At 63.3% G+C, this 12,226-nt stretch overlaps 1 protein-coding gene across 1 annotated transcript; it reads left to right on the top strand.

Annotated features, from left to right (window-relative positions):
* Positions 1–104: 104 nt before the first annotated feature.
* On the top strand, positions 105–11,703 carry LOC111149475 (signal-induced proliferation-associated 1). Its single transcript, XM_022506566.1, has 16 exons — positions 105–161; positions 2,527–3,290; positions 3,957–4,084; positions 4,169–4,345; positions 6,379–6,553; positions 7,235–7,338; positions 7,594–7,751; positions 7,834–8,449; positions 8,718–8,992; positions 9,913–10,134; positions 10,252–10,363; positions 10,460–10,568; positions 10,660–10,761; positions 10,856–10,910; positions 11,131–11,209; positions 11,305–11,703. Exons 2-16 carry the CDS (start codon positions 2,615–2,617, stop codon positions 11,449–11,451), a joined length of 3,135 nt encoding a protein of 1,044 aa, XP_022362274.1. The 5' UTR covers positions 105–161; positions 2,527–2,614; the 3' UTR covers positions 11,452–11,703.
* The last annotated feature ends 523 nt before the right edge of the window (positions 11,704–12,226 follow it).

The following is a 12,226-nucleotide window of genomic DNA, read 5'->3' as shown; positions in this document are numbered from 1 at the left end:
GAACTTCCCGCCGCAGACTGCTCCCAGGCTGGGTCCGCCCCCTCCACTGCGGTCCCGCCCCCCCACGGCCCCGCCCCCAGGCGGAGCCAGCGCCCGAGCGGTAGCGGGAGAGGCAGCGGGACCCCAGCGCGGGAGGCGGCCACCAGGCGGGAGCCCCAGAGGTACCGGCGGGAGCGGGGGAGTGGAAGCACCGCGGTCGGGCCGGACAGGGGGAAAGGTGGCTTGGCGTGGGCCCGGGTGGTGTGTATGTGGAAGGGGGATCCTTGCCGCGTTCGCTGCCTGCACCCTCCTAACCTCCGTCCGGGCTCCGGTCCCGAGTCAGCACGTCCAGTCCCCTGCGTCCGGCCGGCTGGCGGCCCCCACTCTCCTTGCGTGACGGCCCGGCCCGCCCGGCCAGTGTGAGGGCGATTGGATGCGGCGGCCCCCGACTCCTCTGGGCGGCGCTGGCGACTGCCCCTGCGGCCGGCCGTTTGCGGGGCTCCCCCTGTCCTGGGGCTCCCCTGATATCGGGACGGCCTCCTCCCCAGCCTTTGCACACCGCCCCCCAGTCTGAGGTCTGGCCTGGGAGGAAACATCTGTCGCGCCCCCTGGCAGCAGAAATGGGGTCATGACCTCCAGATGTGCTGGGAAGCGTCCAGCACCTCCTCCTGGGGCAGCCAGGCCTTCCGGATCTGTGGGGGCGGGGCCGGCCCTCTCCCCCCAGTGACACAGGCTGCAAGGAATGTCCCGGCCTCAATAGACCCTGTGTGAAGCTGCCGGGTGGGGGGCAGAGCCCAAGAACACCCCCAAAGGCAGGGCCAGAGCCCAGCCTTGGGCCAGAACAAGAGGCAGCCCGTGGGCTGTGCACGCACACATACACAGAGCTCAGCCCACGCGGAACGGGGGCATACACAGCTCCCCTCTCATGTCCCCTCCCACCCCAACACACACATCACAGCCCAGGCCCGAGAGCTTGGCACATGGACCAAAGGCCTGCCTTGCCACCACATACTTAACACATGGCCGGCTTCACACTCTCGAACCTCCGTTCAGTCTCTCGGTGCTGGGAAAGGGCAGAAGGGGTAACCTCACTTTAGAGATGAGAGGACAGAGGCTCAGCCTTGGTGTCAGACATTGTCCTAGGAGAAACTATGGGAGGAGGCACCCCGAGCTTGGAGGCCTACCCTTGCAGGGTCCTGGAGCTCTGGATCAGGGCTGCACGGAACCCCTGCCCCTGCCCTGTCCTAGCCCAGCCACACACAGCGTCACTGGAGGATGGACCAAGACCTGCCAGCAGTTGCCTGTGTTGCCAGTGGAGGGTCCCATATCCCTGCCCTGCCTGCCCGCACCAACCTGGGTCCACTTGGGGCGGTCCCCCTCCCCCAACTTTCTCACACCACCCTTTGCACCTGCCCTTGGGTCTCCACACATTTCCGCATTTAGCAGGTCCCTGGTGCCTTGGGTGTCTCAGTCTTACATCCTGTGAGACTTTGAGCCTCAGCCCAACCCCCATTCACCTCACACCTACATATACAGGGACAGTTGTGGGCAGGTACCGCACTGTTTAGGCCTGGGAGATTGGCAGACCCGGGTTCAAATCCTAGCTGTAATGTGGGGTTATGTCAGGCAAAGAACCTCCCTTTATCGGGACCTCAGTTTGAGCATTTGTCACATGGGACTCAGACTCCCCTGTCAGCATCAGGTAGGCAGAGGTCCCATGGTCCCAGTTCCTGCAAAGGGGTTCCATCTGTGTGACTCCTTCCCCTGCCCCCCAGGCATGGCCGAAGTCTCCTGCAGAGAGTGAGCCTGGCTGGGCCTGTCCTTCAGGCCGGGGTGATGGGTCCCATGACTGGGCTGGTGTGACCCCAGCACCTTCCTCAGGATATGGGGCTGGGCAGGGGGCTGGGCTCAGAGTTGGGGCCACTTCCTGTACTGAAGGAAGTCCTCCTGCCGTTTCTGTTGCCCTGCCAGTGCCCCGGGGAAGCCCTGTGTCCTTGAGGTGTTGAGGTCATGAGAGCCAGGACATTGAGACCCAGCTTCTGGGTGCTCAGCTCCTCAGGGACCCTGGAGGAAGTGGGAGGGGCAGGGAGGAAGGTCTCTGGGGACAGGACGTCCTCCCTTTGTCAAGTGGGCCGGACCCAGACACCAGTGGCCCCATGGGTTTCCCGTCCCAGGCGGGACAAACCATCTGTCTAACTGGGCCAGGACTGGCCCTCATTCAGTAGGGACCCTCATTCTGGGCCCAGGCCAAAGCCAAGGTGTGTGAGTAGGAACTGAGGGACCCTGGCAGCCTCGGTGCTGCCCGGGTTCCAAGCCCCCAGGGCCAAGACTGGGACAGCCCAGCCCCTGGCCCTGACCAGTGCTTAGCTTCAGGAGGGGGCTGGAAACCTCAGCCTAAGGCAGACAAGGAAGTGGCCAGGAAAGCGGAAGCGGCTTTGATGGTCACGGAGGGGGCCGGAAGCCAACCCTCGTGGTGGAGGACCAGGCTGGGGGCCTGGGTTCCTGTTTTCTCCCCAGGCCCCTCTGAGCAGCCCCCTCCTTCCTCAGGGCAGGAACTGGCCTGCTGCCCGGGCACCAACCCCCCGTGCCCGCCAATGCGACCTGTTCCCCGGAGAGCCAGGCCCACAGCACGCCCATGTGGGCCGGCGGCGGCGTGGGGAGCCCTCGGCGGGGCGCGGCCCCTGCACCCACCGATGACCTCTTTGCACGCAAGCTGCGCCAGCCAGCACGGCCCCCGCTGACACCGCACACCTTCGAGCCAAGGCCAGCCCGGGGCCCGCTCCTGCGCAGCGGCAGCGATGCGGGCGAGGCCCGGCCCCCCACACCAGTCAGCCCGCGTGCCCGTGCCCACAGCCACGAGGAGGCCAGCCGCCCTGCCGCGGGCCCCACCCGGCTCTTCACTGACCCGCTGGCCCTGCTGGGGCTGCCGGCCGAGGAGCCGGAGCCCGCCTTTCCGCCAGTGCCTGAGCCCCACTGGTTTGCCCACTATGACGTGCAGAGTCTCCTCTTTGACTGGGCTCCAAAGCCGCGGGGGACAGGGGGCCACGCGGAGGCCGCCTCTGGGACTCCGGCCTCTGCTGAGGACCGCTCTGCGGGCTCGGACCTGCTGCTTGAAGCGCCTGGCTTTGTGAGTGAGCTTGGGGGTGAGGGTGAGCTGGGCCTGGGTGGACCCGTGCCCCCACCCGTGCCCCCTGCACTGCCCAACGCCGCCGTGTCCGTCCTGGAGGAGCCACAGAACCGAACTTCAGCCTACAGCCTGGAGCACGCAGACCTGGGCGCCGGCTACTACCGCAAGTACTTCTATGGCAAAGGTAAGGGGAGGGCTGCCTGGCTGGGCGGCAGTCCCTGTCACCTGGGGAGCACACAGTAGGGCTCACGAGTTGTCCCTTCCCTGTTAAGTTCCTGGCCATATGAAGGACCGTGCTCTGCCTCTGGGGCCAAGACCGCCCTGCGGAGCCGAGCTTTAACCATGTTCCTAAGGCCTTTGGCCGCCATCTGATTCTTCCTCCTACCCCTCCGGGCTGGGGGGAGATTTCCCATCAACATTTCTGTGAGGTGGAAACAGGTCTGAGAACCTCTGCACCCTTGTGGGAAACTTGTTCCTTCTCATCGGCGGTCAGAAGCGAGGGCCGCTTACATCCTGCCGCGGAACATGGGCGTGGCGCGCGGGGCCTTGCAGGACATAGACCTGTTAGCGGGCGGGCATTGGCCCCCTGCGTCGGGGGCAAGGCGTGCTGTGGGCGGACCCGCCGAGGGGGCGGGGCAGAGGGCCGAGCATCAGGGAGGCCGCACGAATAGGGATTTGGCCTTGTAGGATGTAGGCGGGGCAGCGGAGGGAGGTGGCCTTAGTCTAAGGTCTGCACTAGGAGAAGCGATGGGGCGTGGGCGGGGCTTCGAGGTGGGCGTGGTCGAGCCCGGGTGGGACTCCCAGCGGGGCGGGACCGGTCATCCACGGCCCGGGCCCCCCTCCCCACCAGAACATCAGAACTTCTTCGGACTGGACGAGGTGCTGGGCCCGGTGGCAGTGAGCCTGCGGAGGGAAGAGAAGGAAAGCAGCGGAGGGGGCACTCTGCACAGCTACCGCATCATCGTGCGGACCACACAGGTGGGCGGGGGTCCTGAGATCCGACCGCGGATTGCCTCCTCGAAAACCTGTATGGATTCTGAGGTCCGTACATCCCCTCCTCAGCTCCGGACCCTCCGAGGCACCATCTCGGAAGATGCGCTACCGCCGGGGCCCCCACGGGGCCTGTCCCCTAGGAAGCTTCTGGAACACGTGGCTCCGCGGCTGAGCCCGACCTGCCTGCGCCTGGGCTCAGCTTCACCAAAGGTGCCACGCACACTGCTCACGCTGGATGAGCAAGTGGTGAGTGGCCGGCGGGGTCCCCCCTCGGATCCCAACCCAACAGCTACATACACCTGGTCAGAACCCAGCCTGTCCAGCTCCCAGCGACCCAGCCTTGACCCTGATCCTGGGCCGGACGGTGACCCAGGAGAGCTGGCCTTTCAGAGAGGGCAGCAGAGGTCATCCAGAACCTTGCCTCTCAAAGTAAAATTTGTAGACCAGCAGCAACATCCACATTATCTGGGAGCTAGTTAGAAATGCAGACTTGGGGGCCCTGTACTCCACCTCTGATCTGCTGAATCAGAGGCTGTACTTTAAGAAGGTCCCGAGTTAATTCCTATGTACATTTCAGCTGAGAAGCATTGGTCTGACCATCTCCTCCCCTTCCTGCACACACCTCTCATTCTCATTCTCTGTCCACTTGGTCGGCAAGGTGCTACGTAGTCTCCTCTCAGTGCGGGGTGCTTACGCCTTGGGGCTGCCTATCCCACTATGGGGCAGTGGAAGTCCCTCCCTAGCCTGTGCTGAAAGCTGCCTGCTGGCTCTGATTCTCCTCCTCTGTGTCATTCAATCTGTCAGCCACTCAACAAACATTTCCTCAACCTTGGTGCCAGGCCCCAGAGTGGACGCTGGAGACATGTCCAGGCGAGGTGCTGTCTCTGAGTAGCTCGCAGCCAGCGGGGGGGAAAGAGAGAGACCGACCCACAGGGAATCGTGAGGGATTGTGGAGCAGTGAACGGGGAATGTTGAAGGCTCCATGGGGCACGAAGTTTGTTTTGACAGCCCTGCCTTGGCTGGGGGTTTAGTGTCATGGTAGAAATGTAAGAGTTTAAGTCAGGAAAAGCAGGCATTTTCTGGGCAGAAGGAACAACTTGTGTGAAAGCTTAGAGACTGAGAGCAGGTCACACTGGGGTTCTGTAGGGAGTTCTGTGTGGCTGGAGTTGTGCTTGGGGGGAAGGGGTGGGGGGAAGGCTTGCATTTGGTGGTGGGGGCACTGGGGAGCCATGGAAGATATGAGAGGTAGAGCAGCCCTCTGGCTGGAGTATGGGGGCCATACTGGAGGGTCAGGGAGGCCAGGCCAAAGGCTGTTGCAGTCATCCAGGCCACACCCGGCGGTGATGATGCAGATGTGAAGGGGAGAGGATAGTCCAGGGGTAGATGGGTGGGAGGGGAGCATCCATGAGGAGATGAGGCGTCCAGGTGAGGGAAGGACATCTGGGCAGCTGGAGAAGTATGTCTGGAGCTCAGAAGAGAGGTTGGGGCTGGAGGCAGAGACTGGAGTGTGTTTCCATGGAGACAGCTGTTGCAGTCACTGAGGGCGAAGACCATGGGTGGAGAAGAGGCCCAGACCAGGGCGGGTGGGGTCGCTAGGGTCTCAGGCAACATGAACTTTAGTTGTTCCAAGTGCCTGCTGTGGTGTGACCGTGCCAGGACGAAGCCATGCCTGTGGGCTGTCAGGGGAAGCGGGGGCGGAAGCGGGGCTGCAGGGCTTTCCGAGGGACCCACTCAAAGTGGGGCCTGTGGGTGTAGACAAGTTTCATATGAAGAAAGGAGGCCTGAGCTGGAGTGGCCCGAGAACCTTGACCTCGGCACGATTAACCCCCGATGGGAGGAAGCAAAGGAGCCAGGGGCAGGGCAAGCGAAGGTGGTACAGGGCTCAAGGCCTCCAGAGGCTGGGCTGGGGGTGCCTGGGATTTGAGGGAGGGGAGGACAGGCTAACCTTGAGATAAGGAGGAGAACAATGGGAACATTTATTGGGATCAAGCACACTCTGCCTGGGTCTTCTCCACAAATCACCTCCTCTCTCTCAAGTGGTCACTTGAGAACCAACGCCCCTCCTGGTCCCTTCTCACCTGTGACTTCTCCCGACCACTGGCAGCAGGACCTACTGAACCCTCTTAGAAGACCCAGAGGAGGCTTAGGGAGGGTGGCGCTCAGGGACACATGTAGAGACAGCCCGGCCCCCGGGTCATTCCCCAAGACCTGGGGGGGACCCCAGAGACTGAGGCCTGGGCCTTCCATCTGTTCCCTGCCCCCCACCCCCATCCCGGCAGCTGAGCTTCCAGCGCAAGGTGGGCATCCTGTACTGCCGTGCGGGCCAGGCCTCGGAGGAGGACATGTACAACAACCGGGAGGCAGGACCCGCCTTCATGCAGTTCCTTACCCTGCTGGGCGACGTGGTGCGGCTCAAAGGCTTTGAGAGCTACAGGGCCCAACTGGACACCAAAAGTGAGGTCCTGGGGGGCTGGGGAAAGGGGGGCAGACAGCCTTGGCGGGAACCAGCTGCTTTGTCATTTCTCTACCCCATGCTGGCCTGGGCCGAGGCTCGGGGTTGCAGAGTTCTTTGGGTAGGCTGAGGACATGGGTCAGGGGCTGTGGGGGCCAAGCGAGCCATAGGCTGGAAGGAGGGACTAGGATCGTCCCCCGAGGCCCTGATGTCCTACCATCTGAGCTGGGGCCAAGGGGGTTTGTGGGCACCACGCCCCCCACCACATACATAGTCCGCCAACCCAGCTTCCTGGGGAGCACGCCTGCTTCTCTGGTTAGAAGTGTCCCAGGGCCCCTTATGGGGCACCAGTCTTGCCTCCCACTCTCAGCTGCTCCCCACATGCTGGTGCCTGGGCCGACATCTGTCCTCTCCCGGGACATCCACCCCCGCCTCCCTCATAGCGGGCCATTCCTCCTTTCAGTCTTCATTCTGTCTCGGCTCGCCTGCCTGGAGCCTGGAGCCTGTGGGGGAAGGGGAAGGGAACAGCCAAAGCTGAGGCCCCCAGATCTCATGGCCCGTGGCAGGAAGGGGTTGTTCACCTGCTGGTTGGGGACACAGGAGCTCCAGACCGCAGGCAGGGAAGGCAAGTTCAAGAAGATTCCCCTTCCTCTCCCTCTGTGTCCCCAATTCCCTGGCCGCAGCGGATTCCACGGGCACGCACTCCCTCTACACCACCTACCAGGACCACGAGATCATGTTCCACGTGTCCACGATGCTGCCTTACACCCCCAATAACCAGCAGCAGGTGTGAGGGGGCTAGCTTGGGGGGGGTAGCCAAGAGCCTCTGGGGACCCCTGCAGCGGTGTTGTGTGGGCGGAGGCATTTGAGCCTTGGCCTGGCTTCTCTTGAGCCTTAACAATCTTCCCCAAAGGCAAACACCCAGACCTTGACCAGGGGCAGATGGGGGAGCCGCTGACACCCAGGCTCTGGCCTGACTGCATGTGGAGGGCCTTGGAGGACAGACAGGTCCCGCTTACACCCCCCACCGTCTAACTCCCAGCTCCTGCGGAAACGCCACATCGGCAACGACATCGTGACCATCGTGTTCCAGGAGCCCGGCAGCAAGCCCTTCTCCCCTACCACGATCCGCTCACACTTCCAGCACGTGTTCCTGGTGGTGCGGGCTGATGCGCCCTGCACTCCGCACACCTCCTACAGGTGGGTGCCCCGGGGGTCTCAGTTCTGCCCATGTCGGGGGGGCCCTCCCGGTTGCCCTTGACTCCCACCTCCCTCCCTTCAGGGTGGCCGTGAGCCGCACCCAGGACACTCCGGCCTTTGGACCAGCTCTGCCCCAGGGCGGAGGCCCCTTCGCGGCCAACTCCGACTTCCGCGCCTTCCTGCTGGCCAAGGCGCTCAACGGCGAGCAGGCAGCGGGCCACGCACGCCAGTTCCACGCCATGGCCACGCGCACGCGTCAGCAGTACCTGCAGGACCTGGCCACCAACGAGGTGACCACCACGTCGCTGGACTCGGCTTCGCGCTTCGGCCTGCCCTCCCTGGGCGGGAGGCGGCGGGCGCCCCCTCGGGGCCCGGGCGCCGAGCTGCAGGCAGCGGGGGCGCTGGTGTGGGGCGTGCGCGCGGCGCCCGGAGCGCGGGGAGCGGCGGGGGCCGGGGTCGAGGCCGGAGGTCCCGACGACGCCGAGGTGCCCTGCCTGCTAGGCGTCTCGGCCGAGGCGCTGGTACTCGTGGCGCCGCGCGACGGTCGCGTGGTCTTCAACTGCGCCTGTCGCGACGTGCTGGCCTGGACCTTCTCGGAGCAGCGGCTCGACCTGTACCACGGCCGCGGGGAGGCGATCACGCTGCGGTTCGACGGGTCCCCCGGCCAAGCCGTAGGCGAGGTCGTGGCGCGCCTGCAGGTGAGGCCCCGGAGTCAGGGCGGGCGCTCGGAGGGCCGAGAGGGGTGGAACCCCTCGCTCCCGCCGCCTCTCCCGTGAAAGGGGAAACCCGGGGCCAGGGGGTGAGATCCAGCCCTGGCGCTTGGCAGAGCTGGAATTGGGGGGTCCTCCGGCGGGTGGCTTGCGCTGTCTGAGCCCCAGACTCTGGGTCCACGGCGTGGGTGCGGGGAGGTCCGGGCGGCCCCGGGCGCGGTCCCCACTTCCCCGCTCACGCCCCGCCCCGCCCCAGCTGGTGAGCCGCGGCTGCGAGACCCGCGAGCTGGCGCTGCCCCGCGACGGCCAAGGCCGCCTGGGCTTCGAGGTGGACGCCGAGGGCTTCATCACGCACGTGGAGCGCTTCACGTTCGCCGAGACGGCGGGGCTGCGGCCGGGTGCGCGCCTGCTGCGCGTGTGCGGCCAGACCCTGCCCACGCTGGGCTCCGAGGCCGCCGCCCAGCTCCTGCGCTCGGCGCCCAAGGTCTGCGTCACCGTCCTGCCCCCCGACGAGAGCGGCCGGCCCCGCAGGTCAGGCCCGGGACGCGGGGAGGCGGGAGGACCCGGCCGCTGGCCACCTCGGAGCCCGTGCCTCCCGGGTCGCCGTTAGCATTTCCCCAGAGTACCTACGGAGAGGCAGGCTCTTCTCCAGAGACTCCGTCTCTCAATCCCTGGGAGTCATATGCAGCGTGAAGCCAATTAAACAGGCTGTTTTTACTGCTCGGGATCTAACAATCAGCCCCATCTTTTTTTTTTTTTAAAGGATCATCCAAAACACATACATGCTATTGATTAATTGCTGTCTTAACCAGGACATGCGAACTTTTTCTGTAAAGCGCCAGATAGTAAATATTTAGGTTTTCTGGGCCATCTGGTCTCTGCTACAGGTACACAGCTCTGCTGTAGCACAAAAGCATCCGTAGACGACTGGTAAATGCATGAGTTTTCTTTATTCCACTAAAACTTTGTGGGCACTGAAATTCGAATTTCCTTGATTTTCACGTGCCATGAAATATTCTTTTGATTTCTTTCAATGGTTTAACAATGTAAATCCCACTCTTGGCTCACAGGAGTAAAGAACAGTCGCATCTCTAAAACAGAAAAAGGCACACAGGCTGGATTTGGTTCACGAACAGTAGGTTTTAGATCTCCACGCTAAGTGATTTACTTGTGCTAGTATTTAAAGCCTCATAGCAAGTTGTGGACCAGTACTGTTATCCCCATTTCACAGACGGAGAAATCGGTGTTCCGAGCAAGTTGCCCGGGATATGCAGGGGCAGCACTGGGGCCTGAAAAATGGCCAGCAGTCAGGCAAACAGTTTTCATTGTTAGGGAGTTTGGAGAGCTCTCCTCCTGGAAGTGAGCCTCAGGGACAGCTGGGAGTGGGGTTGGAGATGCAGGACATTGGGGACAGGCCATTCCTGCCTGACATGGCCCACTCCTCCCTGCAGGAGCTTTTCGGAGCTGTACACGCTATCTCTGCAGGAGCCCAGCCGGCGTCCTGCCCCGGAGCCGGTGCAGGAGGAGGCCCCAGGGGTGGTGACCCTGCTGCCCACCACGAAGCAGCTGCTGCAATTGTGCCTGCACGATGGTGGCAGTCCCACAGGGCCTGGGGATCTGGCTGAAGAGAGGACTGAGTTCCTGCACAGCCAGCACTCACCATCCCCCCGCAGGTGCCCCCTCTTGGCCTTCCCTCCTCTCCGGGCGCAGTGAGGCTGGACCGGCATGGTCCGGAAAGCAGGGGCTGTGGGGTGCGGCTTCCCTTGCTGAGCTGTCCCCGCTCTCCCCAGTTCCCTGTCAGACGAGGCCCCAGTCCTGCCCAACACCACCCCGGACCTCCTCCTGGCCGCCACGGCCAAGCCGGCAGCACCCAGTACTGGCAGAGAGACACCCCCCACCCAGGTGAGCAGAAACGAGACTCTGGAGCCTGAAGCGCGGGGGTGGGCACAGTGGTGGTAGTGGACGTTTCTGCATCCATACCCATTCATACCCCCCCAGGATGGGCCAGGCGGCCCCAGTGGTGGTGAGGACAGGGACGACCCGGCCCCAGAGCTGAGGGCCTCCTTCCTGCCACGAACCTTGTCTCTGCGGAACTCCATCAGCAAAAGTGAGTCTAGGGCAAGGTGGGGCAGGGTGGTGGGGGGCTCAGAGTGGCTGGCTTGGGCTTCCCTGGCTGAGCCACCTCCTTGTGTCCACAGTCATGTCGGAGGCAGGCAGTGAGACCCTGGAAGATGAGTGGCAGTCCATCTCAGAGATCGCCTCCACTTGCAACACCATCCTGCAGTCACTGTCCCGGGAGGGTGAGGCCACCAGGGCGCTGAGGCTGGAGCCGGGATAGGGTGGGGCTTTCTCCTTTTACCTACCTGCCCACGTGATCCCTGTGTCCACCCACAGGACAGCCCATCCCGGAGAATGGAGATGGCAAGGGAATGCCAAAGGCCGATGCCGAGTAAGCCTCCCTGTGCCGGACCTAGTCCCTTCACTGTGCGCGTGTGACCACCGTCGGTGCCCATGACGAGAACTAAGCCTTGTCCCAGGCAGGGCTCTGCTTTTCCGGACATAGAAGTCTGTGAACACAGGAGCTGGGCCTGTCCCATATAAGTGGGTTGGGGGGCAGGCAGAGGTGCTGCTGCCTGCCTGGTCCTGTGACCTGACCCCTCTGTCCTCAGGCCAGAACCCGGGAGCCTGTCCGAGAAGGTTTCTCACCTGGAGGCCACACTCAGGAAGCTGCAGGAGGACCTGGAGAAGGTGACAGTGTGGGTGGGCTGGGGGTCAGCAGGGAGTGTACAGGGCTGCCCTGGGAAAGGATCCAGCGTCGTGACACCCGCCTCCCCCCACCCCAGGAGAGGGCGGACAGGGCAGCCCTGGAGGAGGAGGTCCGGAGCCTGCGGCACAACAACCGGAGGCTTCAGGCTGAGTCGGAGAGCGCTGCCACCCGCCTGCTCCTGGCATCCAAGCAGCTGGGCACACCCACCACCGATCTGGACTGAGCCGACTGTCTGGTCCAGCCTCAGCCTGGCTGGGGACCTGCTGGCTACTGCTCAGGCCCTTCAGGGCACCTGGGGCACAGCAGGGGCCCTGGGCCCTCCTCAGGAACTCTCCCTGCGCTCTGAGGCGCATCTTAGCACTGCCCCACTCCCCCTCCCGGAATTTGGTGGTGAAGTCCCCCTTACCCTGTCCCTGTCTGTAAATATTCTGTGGAGAAAAGGGGACTTCAGGGAGTAAAGAAGCTACTACTATTTGTGTCTGTGCGGGTGTTCATGACATGATGGGGAAGGGGTTTTGCCTCCAGAGGCTCCAGCCAGGTTCCCGGACCACTTAGAAGGACAGGCCTTTGGACCATTGGTCCAGGTTAGGTTGGCACTCACTGAGGCGTTCTCTGAAGCTAGGCCACCCCTTGGCTTCTCTCTCATAAACATTTATTTGGCCTATTGGGAAGCAGATGTTCACACCCCACACCTACTCTGCTTTGTCTTGGGAGCTGGCCCAGCCAGGCACTTGCCCTGGAACCAGACCTGAGGGAAGGAGATCAGGGGCAGAAGGGACAGAGGTGGACCTGCAGGGCAGGGGGAGGGATGGAGTTTAGGGATCAACGAGAGCCTGACTATGCCCGGATGTAAAGGCCCTCTCACTTTTCAAGGTGCTGCCCCCCAAGGCAGGCTGCACCTCCTTTCTGTAGGTAGGCTGGCGCTCCCTTGCCCCTAAGAGGTGACCGTATGACCCTGGGAAAGCCAAGGGAGAGGCGTGGCCTGGCTGGGAGGACTA

This window comes from Enhydra lutris, unplaced genomic scaffold, assembly GCF_002288905.1.
Source record: "Enhydra lutris kenyoni isolate GAN:26980312 unplaced genomic scaffold, ASM228890v2 scaffoldscaffold22, whole genome shotgun sequence".
In the NCBI taxonomy this organism is placed as follows: Eukaryota; Metazoa; Chordata; class Mammalia; order Carnivora; family Mustelidae; genus Enhydra; species Enhydra lutris.
Note: the sequence above shows the minus strand (reverse complement) of the source record. Positions and strands in the feature narration are given on the sequence as shown.

What these genes read in the sequence shown, in the direction of transcription:
- LOC111149475 (XM_022506566.1), top strand. Translation starts at nt 2,615, where the DNA reads ATGTGGGCCGGCGGCGGCGTGGGGAGCCCTCGGCGGGGCGCGGCCCCT. An exon ending in CAAGTACTTCTATGGCAAAG is followed by an intron (nt 3,291 to 3,956) that starts GTAAGGGGAGGG and finishes CCTCCCCACCAG; the next exon opens with AACATCAGAACTTCTTCGGA. An exon ending in CACTCACCATCCCCCCGCAG is followed by an intron (nt 10,135 to 10,251) that starts GTGCCCCCTCTT and finishes CGCTCTCCCCAG; the next exon opens with TTCCCTGTCAGACGAGGCCC.